At 42.6% G+C, this 20,403-nt stretch overlaps 1 protein-coding gene across 1 annotated transcript in view; it reads left to right on the top strand.

Annotated features, from left to right (window-relative positions):
• The window catches only part of MOV10L1 (Mov10 like RNA helicase 1), a 317,167-nt gene that overhangs the window by 293,735 nt on the left and 3,029 nt on the right, over window positions 1-20,403 (top strand). Inside the window, exons 23-25 of the mRNA XM_069764946.1 lie at window positions 3,144-3,251; window positions 14,221-14,361; window positions 17,281-17,372. Of these exons, the coding sequence (XP_069621047.1) occupies window positions 3,144-3,251; window positions 14,221-14,361; window positions 17,281-17,372 (341 nt within the window). The remainder of the gene's footprint in view (window positions 1-3,143; window positions 3,252-14,220; window positions 14,362-17,280; window positions 17,373-20,403) is intronic.

Below are 20,403 nucleotides of genomic sequence, written 5' to 3'. Positions count from 1 at the left end.
GCGGCTCCTGCGCAAGCATAATTCTCTGCCCTCAGTACTGCAGTGCCCAGGCTCCGGGAAAGGTCAGAGAGTCCCGGCGCCTGCGGACTGCAGTACTTTACGCTGCCCTCAACAGGGCAGATAAAGTACGCCTGCGCAGGAGCCACGGCAGGAAGGAAAGAAGAGGACGTCATTGTGTGAAGATCGGAGGCACCGGACCGCAACGCCCATCGGACCCGAACAGAATCGGGACTGCCTCTGGGTGAGTATAATCTAATGTGTTTTTCTTATCTTTCAGTTTACATCGGGGGCTTATCTACAGCATTACAGAATGCTGTAGATAAGCCCCTTATGGCGTTGGCCTCAGTTTATAGGGCAAAATTGAGGTGGCAGATTCCTTTTAAGGACTGACATTAAAACATTGAAAATTGAGGAGAAATTGGAGTTTACAGGAAAAAAAAATGTTAAGTAACATTTTTTCTGTGTATAACAACCTGTATATAAGGCTACATTTAAAAAGGATTTAAAAAAGATATATAATTTAAAGCGATCCGGTCAGCAGGATTTTGCGAAGTAAACTACAGATACTGTTAGGTTTGTGCTGTTCTGCTGATTAAAATGATACCTGGGGTGAAGAAATCAGTCATGTGGTTCTTGTGTCATCAGTTTTAGAAGTTTTCAGTTAATGACATTCTTGTGCTTCGGGGTTGGGTTGTAGGCAGAGTCTTATTTTTCTACTCTAAGCCAGAGAAACCAAAGAAAGACCTGCCCACAAGCTTTCCTGAAGCACAAACAGTCTGTCTCTATTGTGAGGAGCATGTTTTTTATTTGAGGCGGGCTTGTGAGCAGGTCATTCCTTGGTTTCTCTCCTAGAGTATCAAGATAAGACTCTGTCTACAGTCCCGCCCCGGAGCATGGGCATATCATTAGCTGAAAATTCTAACACTGATTACGCAAGAACCACAAGACGGATTTCTTCACCCCAGGTATCATTTTAATCAGTCTAATACTGCCTACCTGACAGTGTCTGTAGTTTACTTAGCAAAATCTTGCTGACAGATTCACTTTAAGTAAAAAAAAAAATTAAATTTTGTATTAAAAAAAATGGAAATTTCAGTGTCATTTATGAAGGAAGCAAGAGGTGCCAAAAATTAGGGACTCCAATTCACCCTCTACTAGATATAAAGGAGGGCCTCATACACATTCTGTTCAAATTGTCATGTAGTGGTACTCCTAGACTCAGAAGGGTTTGCAAATCCTGCTCAACATTACAAGCAGGGTCATCCAAACACACTTGAAGGCATCAACTGTAGTGCCTCAATCAAATATTGTGAACAAAGTGTAGTTGTGGTACTCCTATACTCATAAAAGGTTTTCACACAGTGCAAAGCCTGACAATAATTACAAGCAGGATCATTCATACACAATTGAAGACACCAACTGTAGTCCCTCTTTAAAAAAATAATAATAAATAAATAATAAGAAAGTGTACTGGATTACAAATTCAGAAACGTTTTTGAACACTTTTTTTTGAGTGTTATATACCACCGAAATGTAACAGAAAGCACTCTATGGATGACTAATTGAATCAAGAAAAAAAATGTCAACACTTTTTTGGAGGGTTATTTACCAACGAAATAGACCCCAGAACATGTAATACTGTATGGCTGAGCAATCTAATACCAATACATTTTTTAACAATTTTTTGGAGGGTTACGAGCACGTACCACCGAAATGTGCCACAGAAGATGTAATACTCAATGGATGAGTAATTGAATACAGATACATTTTTCAACGCTTTTTTTCTGGGTTCTATAACACCGTAATGTAACAAGAACTGCGTTAGTGTATGGATGAATCCTTGCATTCATATAAAGTTTTGGAAGAGTTTTTTCAACTTTTAGATAGCATCGTAATATAACCAGAACTGCATTTAGTGTATGGATAAATTCATAAAACATTTTTTTTTGAGTTTTTTATGCTACTGTAATGTAACAAAATCCGTGTTACAGTGTATGGATGAACTATTGAATCCATAAAAAGTTTTTGAAGGGTTTTTAAATTTTACATACCACCGAAACAGAAAGCACATAATACTCGATGGATAAGCAATTGTATCCAGACAAATTTTTCTATGCTTTTTTGGAGTGTTATATAACACATAAATGTAACACACATCACTTAATACTGCATGGAGGACAAGATAGTACATTTCAAACCCCACATACCCCCCCCCAAAAAAAAAAAAAAAAAAATAACAAGGAAGAAAAATCTGGTCACATGCAGCAGCTATGTTTTGCAATGGACTGTGAAGCCCTGCTTAGAACCTTTATTCTAACACTCTTCCTGCAACTGTCACTAGGCTACATGCATAATGTATCTGATAATAACAGTAAAGCACAGGATTAGCTCTTAGGACTGTTAGTATGATGGTTTAGCTCCAGTAGCAACACTAGAGGACTTCAACTGTGCACACACAAACCCTCTCTCTTTCCAATACGAACTGTCCCTAAACTGTGCAATGGTGTCAGTGTGCCGAGCTGGGCCACATTACCTCTGATGAGGTAATGTGGCCAGCCAATCACAGTAATGCCACTACCAAGATTGCCACGGCATTACAGTGACTGGCAGGCCACCGTAAAAGACGCCAAACATGTGGGGTGGGGATCCAAGCTTCGAATCCGAGCACCAGACAATGCTGGCAGAGTAATGAGCTCCCACATACTCGAGTGATATCCGAGTATCACCAAGCATTTTCGCTCATCACTAGTAACTAACACTTTGTTTACTATGGTTTATTTAAACTAACCTCTATAGCAATGAATATAATGTGTATGTTTTAATATACAGTAATTGTCTATAATACAAATGTTATTTTCTCATAGTTATATGGACTCTTGGTTCTTCTTTTTCTTGACCTATCAGACAGTAATTTTCACAAAACTACTCCATTTTCATACATAAATGACAGGTGACTGAATCTGCAAGCATGGCACTATTTAATGCTGCTCTCAGAAAAGCATAAATCTATTGACAAGTGCTTTTCCATGCTCTTAGCATTCCAATATGTGCAGTAATATGTAAACTGATCGTACCCTTTTCCCTATTGTAGTTATAGAATAAAAAAGCAGGATTTAGTTATTTACCGTAACTTATTTTTATAGGCTGAAAAAATTCGAACACTGCTGCGGACCGTTGACTTGATGGATATCAAGGTGGGATCAGTTGAAGAATTTCAAGGTCAAGAATTTTTGGTAATCATTATTTCAATGGTACGTATGAGGTTCTTGGTAAAGATTGTTACCTATGCATTCTTTCATTTACTCTTCTTTAGTGGTAAGCCTTTCAATTATTTCCATTTAAGGCAATGTTCAAATTAGGAAATTGCCCTGAATTTAGTGCTTCATACCTTTTATACCAGAAATTAAGATTCATATATGCCCCGTGACGTATTTACAGTGGGTACAGAAAGTATTCAGACCCCTTTAAATTTTTCACTGCAGCCATTTGGTAAATTCAAAAAAGTTCATTTTTTCACATTAATGTTCACTCTGCGCTCCATCTTGACTGAAAAAAACAAAACAAATGTAGACCTTTTTGCAAATGTAATAAAAAAGAAAACTGAATATCACATGGTCATAAGTATTCAGATCCTTTGCTCAGACACTCATATGTAAGTCACATGCTGTCCATTTCCTTGTGATCCTCCTTGTGATGGTTCTCCTTCATTAAAGTCCTGCTGTGTTTAGTTAAATTGATAAGACTTGATTTGGATTTAATGTATTTGTCTATATTTGCCCCGTATTCACATGTAAAGCGCCATGGAATAAATGGCGCTATAAAAATGTATAATAATATAATAATAATAATTTGGAAAGGCACACACCTGTCTGTATAAGACCTCACAGCTCACAGTGCATGTCAGACCAAATGAGAATCATGAGGTCAAAGGAACTGGCCAAGGAGCTCAGAGACTGAATTGTGTCAAGGCACAAATCTGGCCAAGGTTACAACATAATTTATGCAGTACTCAAGGTTCCTAACAGCACAGTGGCCTCCATAATTCTTAAATGGAAGTAGTTTGGGACCACCAGAAGTCTTCCTAGACCTGGCCGTTCATTCAAACTGAGCAATCGTAGGAGAAGAACCCTTGGTAAGAGAGGTAAAGAACCCCAAGGTCACTGTGGCTGAGCTCCAGAGATGCAGTAGGGTGATTGGAGAAGATTCCACAAAGTCAACTATCGCTGCAGCCCTCCACCAGTCAGGCCTTTATAGTAGAGTGTATCTCAGTGCAAGATATATGAAAGCCTGCATACAGTTTACTAAAAAAACACACATAAAGGACTCCCAGACTATGAGAAATAAGATTATCTGGTCTGATGAGATGAATATAGACCTTTTTGGTGATAATTCTAAGCGGTATGTGTGGAGAAAACCTGGCACTGCTCATCACCTGCCTAATACAATCCCAACAGTGAAACGTGTTGGCAGCATCATGTTATGGGGGTGATTTTCAGCTGCAGGGACAGGACGACTGGTTGTCATCGAAGGAAACATGAATGCAGCCAAGTACAGAGCTATCCTGGATGAAAACCTCTTCCAGAGTGCTCTGGACCTTAGACTTGGCCGAAGGTTCACCTTCCAACAAGACAATGACCCTAAGCACACAGCTAAAATAATAAAGGAGCGGCTTCAGAACAACTCTGTGACCTTTCTTGACTGACCCAGCCTTAGCCCTGACCTAAACCCAATTGAGCATCTCTGCAGAGACCTGAAAATGGCTGTCCACCAACGTTCAAAAGGGTCTGAATACTTATGACCATGTGATATTTCAGTTTTTCTTTTTTTTTCTTTTTCAATTTTGCATTAAAAAAATCAAACATTGCTCCCACCCTTCTGAGCCCTGCCATGCACCCAAACAGTGGCTTTTCCCCACATATGGGTTATTGGCATACTCAGGAGAAATTGCACAACAAATTTTGTGGTCCATTTTCTCCTGATACCCTTGAGAAAATAAACAAAATTGGTTCCAAAGTTAATTTTTTCTGAAAAAAGTAAAATGTAAATTTTTCCTTCCACATTGCTTTAGTTCTTATGAAGGTTAATAAACTTCTTGAATGTGGTTTTGCGCACCTTGAGGGGTGTAGTTTTTAGAATGGTGTCACTTTTGGGTATTTACTGTCATATTGACCCCCCAAAGTCACTTCAAATGTGAGGTGGTCCCTAGAAAAAAAAAGGTTTGGTAATTTCGTTGGAAAAATGAGAAATTGCTGGTCAACTTTTAATCATTATAACTTTCTAGCAAAAAAAAAAATTGTTTCCAAAATTGTGCTTTGTGTGACACATCTCTGATTTAAGGGCATAAAAAATTCAAAGTTTGAAAATTGCAACATTTTCGCCATATTTCCGATTTTTTCATAAATAAACGCAAGTCATATCGAAGAAATGTTACCACTAACATGAATTAAAAAGTGTGATAAAAAACATTCAAACATTCTCAGCATCGGTGGGGCGGGATCTGTTAAAACTTTTCAGAGTTATAACCACATAAAGTGACAGTGGTCAGAATTGTAAAAATTGGCCCGACCATTAAGTACCAAATTGGCTCTGTCACTAAGGGGTTAAAGAGGTTGTCCGGCCTAAAATGAAAAGTCTCCAGTTACTCTGTTTGACTGCAGATTTGTGAATCCTCCCAGTGCACGCACTAAGTTTCGCCTGTGTCTACACTGGAAATAGATTTCAGGTATGTGATATGCATACTCCAGGGCAGAACCTCTGTAGTGGGCACGAGGGACTGAGCTGCAGAGCTGAATTTCATTACAAACACTTCTAGTAGCTCTCCTGACATCTCTTCCAATCATGAGCAGACATCCACTTACAAGGGGAAAAGAACACACACCTACAATAACTTAGAACAAACTGTGTGAGACATGTATTGACAAACACACTGCTATGCTGGGGCACAGCTGATGTACAGTTAGGGCCAGAAATATTTGGACAGTGACACAAGTTTTGTTATTTTAGCTGTTTACAAAAACATGTTCAGAAATACAATTATATATGTAATATGGGCTGAAAGTGCACACTCCCAGCTGCAATATGATAGTTTCCACATCCAAATCGGAGAAAGGGTTTAGGAATCATAGCTCTGTAATGCATAGCGTCCTCTTTTTCAAGGGACCAAAAGTAATTGGACAATGGACTCTAAGGGCTGCAATTAACTCTGAAGGCGTCTCCCTCGTTAACCTGTAATCAATGAAGTAGTTAAAAGGTCAGGGGTGGATTCCAGGTGTGTGTTTTTGCATTTGGAAGCTGTTGCTGTGAGCAGACAACATGCGGTCAAAGGAACTCTCAATTGAGGTGAAGCAGAACATCCTGAGGCTGAAAAAAAAGAAAAAATCCATCAGAGAGATAGCAGACATACTTGGAGTAGCAAAATCAACAGTTGGGTACATTCTGAGAAAAAAGGAATTGACTGGTGAGCTTGGGAACTCAAAAAGGCCTGGGCGTCCACGGATGACAACAGTGGTGGATGATCGCCGCATACTTAATTTGGTGAAGAAGAACCCGTTCACAACATCAACTGAAGTCCAGAACACTCTCAGTGAAGTAGGTGTATCTGTCTCTAAGTCAACAGTAAAGAGAAGACTCCATGACCGTAAATACAAAGGGTTCACATCTAGATGCAAACCATTCATCGATACCAAAAATAGACAGGCCAGAGTAAAATTTGCAGAAAAACACCTCAAGAAGCCAGCTCAGTTCTGGAAAAGTATTCTATGGACAGATGAGACAAAGATCAACCTGTACCAGAATGATGGGAAGAAAAAAGTTTGGAGAAGAAAGGGAACGGCACATGATCCAAGGCACACCACATCCTCTGTAAAACATGGTGGAGGCAACGTGATGGCATGGGCATGCATGGCTTTCAATGGCACTGGGTCACTTGTGTTTATTGATGACATAAGAGCAGACAAGAGTAGCCGGATGAATTCTGAAGTGTACCGGGATATACTTTCAGCCCAGATTCAGCCAAATGCTGCAAAGTTGATTGGACGGCGCTTCATAGTACAGATGGACAATGACCCCAAGCATACATCCAAAGCTACCCAGGAGTTCATGATTGCCAAAAAAGTGGAACATTCTGCAATGGCCAAGTCAATCTCCAGATCTAAACCCAATTGAGCATGCATTTCACTTGCTCAAATCCAGACTTAAGACGGAAAGACCCACAAACAAGCAAGACCTGAAGGCTGCGGCTGTAAAGGCCTGGCAAAGCATTAAGAAGGAGGAAACCCAGCGTTTGGTGATGTCCATGGGTTCCAGACTTAAGGCAGTGATTGCCTCCAAAGGATTTGCAACAAAATATTGAAAATAAAAATATTTTGTTTGGGTTATGTTTATTTGTCCAATTACTTTTGACCTCCTAAAATGTGGAGTGTTTGTAAAGAAATGTGTACAATTCCTACATTTTCTATCAGATATTTTTGTTCAACCCTTCAAATTAAACGTTACAATCTGCACTTGAATTCTGTTGTAGAGGTTTCATTTCAAATCCAATGTGGTGGCATGCAGAGCCCAACTCGCGAAAATTGTGTCACTGTCCAAATATTTCTGGCCCTAACTGTATGTGATTAACTGACAGCTTTCATCTTGGGCAGTCAGTGTAGGAGGAGCAGTACTGCAGAAGTTGAGTTTCACTACAAACTCTTCCAGTAGCTCCAATGGTGCAACTAGAATCCAATGGGCCCCAGTGCAGAATTTGAACCTGGGCCCCCACCTGCATGTTGGTCAGATGTATGGACCCTTGTAGCATTCCAGATACTATAAAGACATATGCGTTTGTCTCCTGTCCTGGCTCCTTCTTAATAATGAATGTCTCCTTCATCCTGGCCCCTTACAGTAATGATGCCCCCTATGCTAGGACATATTTTCCCATCCTGGAATAATGTCCCCCATCTTGGTTTATTGTCCAATTTCTAGTATGATGTCCCTCATTCTGGACCATTTCTGTTCTCTAGCACATTTTAAAAAGAAACAAAGTATTCTACTCACCTTTCTCACTTCCACAGCACGCAGCGTCCTCTTTTGTAACGGGCACAGGAGCCGGCAGCTGATTTTGGCATGCCAGCAGGGCCATGCGCCCCACATCTGTGTCAGTCCGATGTCAGCTGCTGGTGTCTCTCAGGAGGCGTGTATTGCAGCGCAGGGTCTCTGCACCACAATACATTTCACCTGAATGTGCGTCCGAGGATGCACATCCAGGTGAAATTGGAGTCAACGGGCCCCCCTCCTGCACAGGCCTGGTCGCAGTCGCACACTCTTGTCACCCTCCTATGTAGCTCTCCTCTCAAGTTCAAATGAGCTTTATTGGCAAGACCAAATATACATTTCAAATACAAATAGCATTGTTGAAGCAAATATGGTGCCTTTAACTCTGCTGTACTAGCTTCCAAACCTCCCCACCCCCCTTCACTCTCACACTAGCTGCTGGAGATGAAAGCTGTTACACACTGAGGTCTGCTCAGGCCCATATAATCCCTATGCAGTGATGGGTGCAGACTGTGCCATAGTACAGTGACTATGGTAGGGGGTGTTTTTTTCCCCTTGTACGAGGATGCCTTCTTATGATTGACGGATATGGCAGCACTATGAGAGGAAAGCTACTAAAAGCATTGTAGCACTGCCTCTCACTCCATAGTTTACCAGAGGTAAGAATAGAAAGCTGACAGTCAGTCACACTCAAATAAGTTTCAAATACTTTGATCACTAATATATCTGCAACAGAGGCGAAAAAAATAAGTTTTATTGTGCTCTATAAGCACTTATTAGGCCGGGATCACACCACAGCGAGATAGGGCCGAGTCTCGCAGGTGAAAACCAAGCTCTGGCACCGGCACTCCAGAGCGGAGCGTGCGGCCGCATAGCAATACATGGAGCTGCACGCTCCGCTCCGGAGTGCCGGCACCAGAGCTTGGTTTTAACCTGCGATACTCGGCCGTATCTCGCTGTAGTGTGACTTCGGCCTTACATTGAGTGTCCAGATCAACATGAAATATTTGGTGAAAGGTCATCTTTAAGTGTTATTGTACTTGCCATACTGTGCAGTGGTGAAAATAATAATTAATAATCATTAGAGAACCTTTCACCTATCTGTGACTAAACATAACTTGGCAAAATTACTCAGAAATGTCTCTCATGTCAGGCTAAAAGAACCAGTTTTCTAGCAAAAGTTGGGTCTGAATGTCTTTTATTGCGTTTTTTGTTTGGCAGTATGATAAAGCATTGTCTTTTGCCTCTTTTTTTTAATATGGTGTTCTCTGAAGGGGTTAACTAGTGGGCAGTGGTAAACCTAGCCCTGAGGCGAAGTGCAGAACGGCGCCCCCCCCCCCCCCATAGTAAATTAGTTTAAATTGGTAGGAATAAATCTGGTTCATACAGATTTATATCTATACTGTAAAAATGAGGACAATAGTGGACATTTTAATTTAGAGAAATAGAAAAAAGATGTCCAAACAGATCACGCCTCCTTCTCCCGAAACGCTTAGCCTATCACAAGCGCCGCACAAGGGGCTGTCCGGAGCTAATATCAGGGGCCTTACTATTGTGTTGCGTAAGGGATGTGAGAGTGGGAAGGGTAGCGAGCACAACCGACGCTGAAGAAAAATATGGCTGAATGCCTGTATGTACCGAGGAGCAGCTTTGGACATGGTGTGTAAGTTATGGGCCATCAGTCCTCCAGCAGATGTTTGTGAAAAGGACAATCCATCCTGCACCAGGGCGGACAAAGAGATCATGGGGCCCCAAACCACAAGCTCTTATTGCTCCCCCATTCCCCCCCCCCAAAAAAAAAAATAGAATTTGTCTGGATCACATGGGTACATATCTCACAACTTTGCTGCCGTTACAAAGTAATTTTCCTCCTATTGAAGCCCCCAGATTCCTCTTTCATTGTCCCATAAAGTATGATGCCAACAAAGGTGCCCCGTAAACACTATGACCCCCGACAATGATTCCTCCACACGCACGGTATGATAACCTTACTGTACCCCCTCAAATATCCCACCACAGTATGATCCCCAGCTGTGAGCCCCATACAGCCCTCCATAATGTATTAAGGAACTACATACAGTATAATGGCCCCCAAAATAACCCTCCATAAAGTAAGAAGACTTCTTCATAGCCCTTCAAGTATTATCATGCCCCCCACAGAGCCCTCCAAATATTATAATTACTTCCATATAGTATAATTGGCTTCATATTGTTCTCCATATATTATAATGCACCATCCATCGTCTTCCATATAGTATAATGCCCCCCATAGTCTTCCATATAGTATAATGTACCCCCATAGTCCTCCATATAGTATAATGCACCCCATAGTCATCAATATATTATAATGCACTCCCCATTGTCCTCCATATAGTATAATGCATCCCATAATCCTCCATATAGTATAATTCACCCCCCATAGTCTCCCATATATTATAATGCACCCCATAATTATCAATATATTATAATGCGTCCTCCATATATTATATTGCCAGTGTGCAAGATTGTATCAAAGGCAAGGATACAACCTTTGACGTATATGAACACCAAAGGTGGTGAAGGGGTTAAATTACATTATATACAGCACACATGTACTGGACAACACATGCTCATTACATACATATCATACAGTCACAGACACACATCATACATGTCCTTAGTACACACATGCTATATAACAGATGCACAGCAGGTACACATCATATGCACAGAACATGCATGCAGGACAAGTGTATATACATACACACCTCAGTATTCTCACAAGATATCTAAACACACAAACATACACAGCCCCCCCACACACAGAGATACAACACACACACGCAGACACAACCCACAGTCAACACAGAGACACAACAGACACACCACATAGACAGACACAACCCACACACCATAGAGAGACACAATCCACACACACAGGCAAACACACCACAGACACAACCCCCAAACAGAAACAACCCACGCACCACAGAGACACACACAACCCACACACATGCAGACACAACCCACACACCACACAGAAAGACAGAGAAACAACCCATACACACACGCAGCCCACACACACACACAACCCACACACCACACAGAAAGACACAACCTACACACAAACAACCCACATACACGCAACACACACACAGAGATGCAACCCATAAACAGACAAGCAACCCACACAGACCACACACATGCAGACACACACACAGACACAACGCACACACCACAGAGACACGACCTACACACAGACAAACGCAGACATGCAACCCACACGCAGACACGCAACCCACACACACACATACACAGACACACAAGCAGCCACGCAACACACACAGACACAAGCAAACACAGACACACACAAGCAGACACGCAACCCACAGACAGACCATACACAGGCACACACATAGACACAACCCACACACAGACACAACCCACACACAGACACAACCCACACACAGACATACACACAAGCAGACACACACACATAACCCACACACACACAAGCAGACACACAAGCAGACAGACACGCAACCCACACACAAGCGGACAGAAACGCAACCCACACACAAGCAGACACGCAACCCACACACAGACACAGAGACGCAACCCATAAACAGACAAGCAACCCACACAGACCACACACACGCAGACACACACACAGACACAACCCACACACCACAGAGACACGACCTACACACACGCAACCCACACACACACGCAACCCACACACAGACACATACACAGACACACACAAGCAGACACACAGACACGCAGAGAAACACAGACACACAAGCACACGCAACCCACACAGGCCATACACAGACACACACACAGACACAACCCACACAGAAAGACACAACCCACACACACGCAAGCCACACACAGATATACACACAAGCAGACACACACAACCCACACAGACACACAAGCAAACACACAGACACGCAACCCACGTACAAGCAAACACGCAACCCACACACAGATATGCAACCCACACACAAACACACAACCCGCAGACAGACCATACACAGACACACACATAGACACAACTCACACACCACACAGAAAGACACAACCCACACACAGACACTACTCACACATCACACAGAAAGACACAACAACAGAGAGACAATCCACACACGACACAACCCCACATACACACTCTTCTGTGCTAAGGGGTGGGGGCTGGTGTACATTTGCAACTTCCCCTGCTCACAGTAGCTGAGCCCCACACCCACTCTCTCTGTCGGGATTGCCCAGCAGGGGATCTGTCACCTTGTCGATTGGAGCCGCTTCTCTTGTATCTTCCAGCACAGGTGGCTCCTCTCTGATCTTATTTCCTGGTTCTCCGTTCTTCCCTTCAAAGATGTGCCATGCAGGAGGAAAGGGCACTGGTCAATCAGCTCTTCTGTCAGTGATGTGAGAGCTTTCATTGGCCAGTGTTCTTCTCCTGTAGGACTCCTCCCCTCTCTGGGTTGCTGAACCCGCAGCGTAAAAGCCACCCCACACCAGTAATCAAAGCGCATATTCCCCAAGTATGAAGCGGGCAGCAGCACAGCAGGAGATAACAGGATGTCAGGGAGACAAGAGCGGCCAAATGCAGGCACAAGCCGGCATCTGAAAGAACGCTCCCCGCAGATGCCGACCCCCTTTTTATCAGCAGGTAGCGCCGCCTGAAGCAACCAACCTCATGATAGCAACGCCCCTGCTAGTGGGACAGTTTTATAGAGGGGCTGTTAAGGACACGGCAATGCCAAATATGTGTACTTTTATTGTTTGTTTTTATTTCCATATATGTATTTATTGGAAAAAGAGTTGATTTTTTTATTTGGGGATTTAAGAAAAAATGTTTTCACACTTTTTTGTTTGTTGTTTTTACATTGTCCCATTCTCGGACATCACTGTATGGTGTCAGATAGCTGATCTTATACTCTGCACTGCAGAGTATCACATCAGCGTCAGACAGGCAGGGAAGGAGGCATGCTAGCGCCTGCTCTCAGTAGGCGCTCCTGAGCCGCCTTCCCTGCAGGACCCTGAAGAACCCCTGCTGCCATCTTGCGAACGGGTCTCTATGGAGACCATCAGGACATCGCGATCGCATCGTGTTGTCCTGATAAAACTCATTCCCTGTGCGATTCTCCTCTGTCGCTGTAACTGCTGACAGAGGCATCAGATGGGTTAAATGCCTGCGATTGATGCTAGCACCGATCGTGGGCGTTTCTGCGGGGTGTCAGCTCTCACACAGAGCTGACACCCGCACCCGATCGCCGCGACGCTCTGCGTGCCGTACCTGTACTGCTGTTTGCGGGAAGAGAGCTCCCACAGAACATTACATGTATGGTGCTTGTTGGGAAGGGGTTAAAGATGTTGTCCTCTACTTGGACAACCCCTTCTCAACCCCCACACTTGACGCCAAGAAAATTAAAAAAAAGCTTATACCCCCTTCCTGTGCTGGCGACGTTCCAGTGGTGTATGTACTCTCGTTCCCAGGCTCTTGTGCGGTTGTCGCAACACGGGACCCCGACATCCAATCAGCGCTGGAGTCATTGTCACTTCCTGTTGATGTTTGATTTGTCAGAAGTTGGAGATTGTGACTCCAGCACTAATTGGGCTCCTGGGTCATTTGTCAGAACAACCGCACGAGAGCCCGGGACACTGCTGGAACGACACCGGCACAGGGGTTGAGTGTAAGCTTTTTTATTTTATTGGCGCCAAACAATTAGATCAAGAAGGGGTTGTCCTAGTAGTGGACAACCCCTTTAATTCCTTCTTGTGGTAGCGCTTAGTATGTATACTCAGGGTGCTTTTGTATACCATTACAAGTGTGTTTGGATAATGGAGAGTCTTTTATATTTAACAGTTTAGATTCCAAGGTCAATAGCAACTGCAGCATCCAAAGGGCTAAACTGGTGAGATGGTTGCTCACTCTGATCCTGACGTGATGTACAAGTATGTCATGTTTTGGGAAGTGGTTACGGTAAATGATTGTTGTACTTTTCTTTTGCGTCATTGCCTGTCTTAGTATGGAGGATCCTAGATATTGCTATTCATGCTGTGTAATGTTTTGCAACCCAATATGTGTCCAATCAGGCTGGAGAAGTTTATCTCACAGTATTTGGGTTGACAATACATATTACGGCGCTTGATGATAAACCTCAGGATGAAAATATTTCAGTTTAAATAAAGCTGGTCTTTTAGGTTCGTTCCTGCGAAGATTCTCTGTACAATGACTCTAGAAGCTTGCTGGGATTCCTCTGCAATCCAAAACGATTCAATGTTGCAACAACTAGACCAAAGGCCCTGCTGATTGTACTTGGAAACCCCCACATTCTCATGAAGGTGAGTGTGCAAAAATGTATATAAGAGGGGAGGTTTAACGTATTCTGGCCTGGTTACATTAAACAGTTGGGTTAGTGGCAAGTTTTCTTTAGGATCCAAGGTAATTTTCTAATTCCACCAACTCATTTACAACATTAAAAGCTTGGGCTCTGTTCACACACATCTCTCTGGTATTCTAATCTAATAATGGTGACAAAGAAATAAGTTTCAATTAATGTGCCCATTGTTTAGGGATTATGATGAATAATATATGTAGAGTAATATGTTCTGCTCCGTGAAATAGATTTAGCTCTGAGATTTATAAACATAACTTCCATGATAATTACAAATGTGAAAAAGAACCTGAGGTACAGTGATGCTTGAAGGTTCGCAAACCCTTCAGAATTTTATTTGACTGATGGATAAAGAGAACCAAATCAATTAAGAATATTATTTTGTATTTTTTTATCAAGAAAAGTTATCCAATATTACATGTCTGTTAGTTGTAAAAGTATATTAACTATTGGGATTAACAGATAACTTTATATAGTGCCAATCGGGTGCGAGTGGGCGACATGTTTTATTTAAATGATCGGGAACTATCAAAGTCCGATCTTCACAACAAATTTGTGGGTGTGTATTATAATTATGAAAAAGGGAGATTCCTGAGTGCCCCAGCAGGAGTTATTCATGCTTATCCGGCATGAAAAGGTTGCACCACCTCTAAAGGGTTTGTTTTCCACCAATCCAGTCGGACAAATTGTGTACAAATGGATGACATTCAAGACCATTACCACCATCCTCAGGAGTGGTCTGTGAGCAAAGATCACAGAGAGCTCAAAGGAACCCATATTAATCTCGCAGCAACTAAAGCCCGTTTGAGTCCACAAACAAGAGGACACTGAACAACAATGCATAGCAGGATGGCAAGGAGAAAGCCACTGTTCTTCAAAAAGAATATTTGATGCCTACTTGAAGTTGCTAAAGATTACCTAGACAAGCCAGAAAAGTATTTGAACAATGTTATGTGGATGAGGCTAAAAAGGAGCTTTTTTGTTTAATGATGAAGTGTTCTGTTTGGAGAATGAAATCCACTACATTACAGTAGTAAAACTTCATACCATCTGTGAAATGTGGTGGTGGTATCATGGTTTGGACCCATTTTGCTACATCAGAGCCAGGACGGATTGTTATAATTGATGCACAATGAATTCTGAATTCTATTAGAAAATTCTAAAGGAAAATGTCAGGACATCTATTCAAGAGCTGAATCTCAAGATAACTCTGGTCATGCAGCAAGACTACCCAAAGCACGCAAGTCGTTCTACTAAGGCAGGGGTAGGGAAACTTTTTTTTGCCAAAGATCATTTGGATATTTATACTATCGGGCCATACAATTTGTGCGCCAACTCCGCCGACAAAGTATTGTTTGAAGCTGGTACTGGGGTCCAGGCGTAATCTCTCAGTTTTCAGTGCACTTGCCTCCTCGTTCAGTAGTGAACACAGCATACGCGTGCTCACAGAGCAAAAAAATTAAATGGCTGGCGGCCATCAAAACACAGATTCTAACCCAAGCACTGCGGTCTTGTCTTGAGGAATCTGTCCAGGGCCAGAGAAAAAGTAATTGTGATCCGTAAATGGCCTGCGGGTCTGAGGTTCTTCACCTCTGTACTAAGGAATTGTTAAGGAATAACCTTAAAGAGAACCTGTCACCCCCCAAAATCAAAGATGAGCTAAGCAGCATTCTGGAATGCTGTAGATAAGCCCCCGATGTATCCTGAAAGATGAGAAAAACACATTAGATTATACGCACCTGGGGGCGGTCCGATCCGAAGGGCATCGTGGTTCGGGGCCTCCCATCTTCTTACGATGACGTCTGTCCTCTTCTTGTCTTCACGCTGTGGCTCCGGCGTACTTTCTCTGAGGGCAGAGCAAAGTACTGCAGTGTGCAGGCGCTGGGCCTCTCTGACCTTTCCCGGCGCCTGCGCACTGCAGTACTTTGCTCTGCCCTAAACAAGGCAAAGTACGCCTGCGCCGGAGCGTGAAGACAAGAAGAAGACGTTATCCTATGAAGATAGGAGGCCCCGGACCTGGCCGCGATGCCCATCGGACCGGACCGCAGCGGGAACGCTCCTGGGTGAGTATAATCTAACCTCGTTCTCATCTTTCAGGATACATTGGGGGCTTATCTACAGCATTCCAGAATGCTGTAGATAAGCCCCTGATGCCGGTGGGCTTAGCTCATCATCGATTTTGGGGGTGACAGGTTCCCTTTAACAACCTTCATCCTATGGAAATGTTGTAGAAGGATACTGAAGCAAGCAGCTCATAGAAGAAAACCACCAGTTTAACAGAGTTAAAGCGGTTTTAAGTACCCTCCATTTCTTTCCTTTTTTTTTTTTTTTTTTTTTTTTTTTTACACATGAGCTGTCTCACAGTGGTTTTAGATATCATCTATATATTGGCCATGGCATATGGTCACCTACACATTAATTCAGTACTTTAGTGCGATTATTGTTCAATTACTTTTTTTATAGATTTCATTATTAGTGGGAATTGTTTTCCCTCACTCTCCACCTCTCCCCTTCTTTAATTGACAGCTCTGGCTTCATAGGGCCAGAGAAGGGTGGAGATAGGTGGAAAACAATCAGGTGGGACGGTGTAGTTAATTATTCGGCCATGAAGCGCCGAGTGCCTGTACTTGGTATGAACAGTCATTCTGTGCTGATAGTCCCATTACAGATCACTGGCCAGTATGTTTGGAAGAATTACTGGGTAGTAATTATCACTAGAATTTGAGGGACCAAATCTGTACCGCTAGCTGTACCCATGTTGCCTTTTAGAATATCACTTGTCATCTTAACCACTCCTTTACGTGGAATGCATCTTGTGTGCCAGGCTTGTTCATTTATTTTTACTGCAATGTTTTTTTCTATCAAGGATCCTTGTGCATGTGCACTGCTTGAGTACAGCATTGTAAATGGAGCATACACAGGCTGTAATCTACCCGTCGCTCTGGAATCTCTACAGCAGTGAGTGTCTTTAGAATTCTTTGTCATAATGGTAGTACTTTATTTTAAAAGGAAATAACCTGATAATTCAATTACCAGTACATTTTATGGTTTACATAGTTTGTTCAGGTTTTTATATGAAAGAGCATTACCACCTGAATATTAAAAATAAAAAATGTAACTAAAAAATTAGGCCTGCATCCTGTGGGAATGACGGAATGAACCCATTGCCTGACATCTTTGGTAGTAACGTTTTCCAAAAACAAAGGAAACCTATTTTGCAAGCCTTTCAGTAAATCCACAACAGGCTGTGTACAGTTTATCTTTTTTGAACTAACCATAATAATCACAGATGTAGATTTGGGCATCGTACTATGTCGCAAAATAAAGTGACAGCTCTTGAAATGCAGCAATGAAAGTACTGAGAATTTTGTTTAATCTTTATGGTTTAAAACGCATGCAGTATTAAGGGGTGAAATGGTATCAACAGGATACATGTAAAATGTATCTTTTGTAATTTTAGTTTATTAAAAACCATATGACTAAGCAAATAAACCAAATACTCTTTGGAAAAGTGTTACTATTCCGAGCTGTCATGTTTGTCTAGTGATTTACAGTAGCAGTTTGGATTTCTAAACTGTTTCTACATACGTGTATACAACATGCTTATTATAGTGTTTGGCACAGTATGACATAACTGTTGTCACTCCTTGGGTGCCCATGTGTAAACTGGGCTCTGAGATGAGATCTGTCCACACACAGTTGACGCTAGCATTACTACAGCAGTGACTGGAGCTAAGCTTCAATCTTTGCTGTTAATTTTTTAAATGTTGGCGTCAGTCTCTGACAGCTGTGTCTAAATGGACCAGATACCAATGCTCACGCATACCAGTTACCATCAGCCTCTTGCAACGCAGTCGTCAGGTACCAATTTCTTAACATGGCAGCCTGGGACCTGCTGAAGGCCTGTGTTGCTGCCATCTTGCTACTCCTTTGAAGCTCAGTGATAGGCCAGACTTCATAGGAGACCTACATTTTCACTATGCATTGCAATACTGTTGTACTGCAGTACATTTTTTAAGTTTCTGGATGATCACAGCCCGCCGAGGGACATAAAAAAGAAAGAAATTCTATTAAAGGGAAACAGTCAGAAGGCTTAATCCTTCTAAGTTATCTATAGGATCTTGCAGGTCATAGAAAATTGAAAAAAAAAAAACAATCTATGATATTATGCATTTCTATGGAATGACATTTTTCTTAATATGTAAATGAGCTGTTAATATCTATAGGCAACATGTAGATGTCTCCACTCTGTCTGTAATTACATGGCTCACACTGAGAAAACCGCTCTAAGCTGTTGTAGGGGCGTGTTCTTCTTTCCCCTGCATGTATCTACCTACTTATGATTGGACAATGTCATATTGGAGGAAGAAGTCCATGTTTCCAAAGACAGACTCTATCCTGACCATAGATTTTTCAAAAGAATCTATTAGCAGGATTTGACACCCCAAACTATTTACATGTACATGTAGCTCTTTCAAAGAAAAGTCCAGCAATAATTTTTCATGGTCAATCTGTTTCATTAATGAGAAATCGGCATTTTAATTGATATGGACATGAGGCTGTCGATCTGAAGCTTCTGTCGTTTATTCCCCGCCCAGCGCTGCCTCCTCCTGCTTGACTGACCGCTTCTATGTGGTATGACTTCAGTCAAAGGAGCCATTCGTCAAGCACCAGGAGGAGGCGGCACTGAGCAGGAAATAGAGCTGGAGTGACACGGGCTTCAGAACTACATTCTAATTTGCGTATCAATTCAAACACTAATTTCTCAGTAACTGGGGAACGGACTGGGCACGTATAGGTATCGCTGGTCTAGTCTTTGAAAGAGCCACATGTCCTTATAATTGATTTGGGTATTGAAATTCTGCTTACAATTTTACTACACTTGAAGTTTTTTCCCTGTTTACCAGCACATTGTATTGTATAATAAATGATGTCATTCAAAATTACAATTCGGCCCACAAAAAAACAAGCACTCTTTAGACTAATTCGAATGAAAAATAAAAAAGCTGTGAAAAGGGGAGAAAAAAAAAGGAACGAAAATTTGGCTATAGTGGAAGGGGTGAAAAGTTATCAACTAACAAGGACTCCCAAGTGGCATGTATTCCACATGATTATCAAAATGATTACAGGAAAGCTTGTTCACGAAAAAATGAGCAAAATGGAGGTTTGTTGGGTGAGCTGATCTTTTGTGCTGCCCAAAAGATAATCGTTCTTATCTGTGCATCATCCTGTGTAAGCATCTACTATGCTGCTTAGGACAATGGCAGTCTATGCGAACTGAACAATTTATTGCAGATAGCATAGTACACATCTGAAGCACGGTCTGCCTCTATTGGCAGTCAACAGGTGCTGATCAGCAAACATGTAGCTGGTCGGCGGTCGGTCATTTTTCATTGTGTTGTGTAAATGCTACGTTAGTCTTAATTTTTACCTTTTCAATGCTTTAAACTTTATTTAAAGGGAACCTTTTAGCTGATTCATGCTGATCAAACCACAGGCAGCATAAATCTGACATTGCCTCGTGCAGTGGCCTATCTGGGGGGGGGGGGGGCAGCTGGGGCATGTGCCCCGGGCGCAGCTGGCAGGGAGGCGCAGTCGTGCTGCCTAATGTGGCGGTCCGCAGTGTCTCCCCCGGCGGCTGCATTCTGCCGCCCCCGGTCTGGGAGTCAGCTGTTCTCTGTGCCGACTGTCAAGCTGACAGCCGGCACACAGAAGCTGCAGAGCGCCAGCTCCCAACATGTGGAGGGGTGCCCCTGCAGGGTGGCTGCGGTGGGCAGGGAGAAATCCCTGCAGCTCCACTGCCTACAAGAAAAAAATAGCAGCGGAGCTGCAGCAATCTGTCTTCCTCCTTCCTGCCCGCGCTTCCTCTCACACAGACGTGCCGCTGGATGATGTCATCATTCAGCGGCCGGCTGTGTCAGAGGAAGGCGATGGAGATGCTGCAGCAGAGCGCGAGGAGAGGTAAGAGGGGTGTGTATGTGTGTGTGCG

This window comes from Ranitomeya imitator, chromosome 4, assembly GCF_032444005.1.
Source record: "Ranitomeya imitator isolate aRanImi1 chromosome 4, aRanImi1.pri, whole genome shotgun sequence".
Taxonomy (NCBI): Eukaryota; Metazoa; Chordata; class Amphibia; order Anura; family Dendrobatidae; genus Ranitomeya; species Ranitomeya imitator.
The sequence above is the reverse complement of the archived record's forward strand: the minus strand, read 5'-3'. Positions and strand labels throughout refer to the sequence as shown.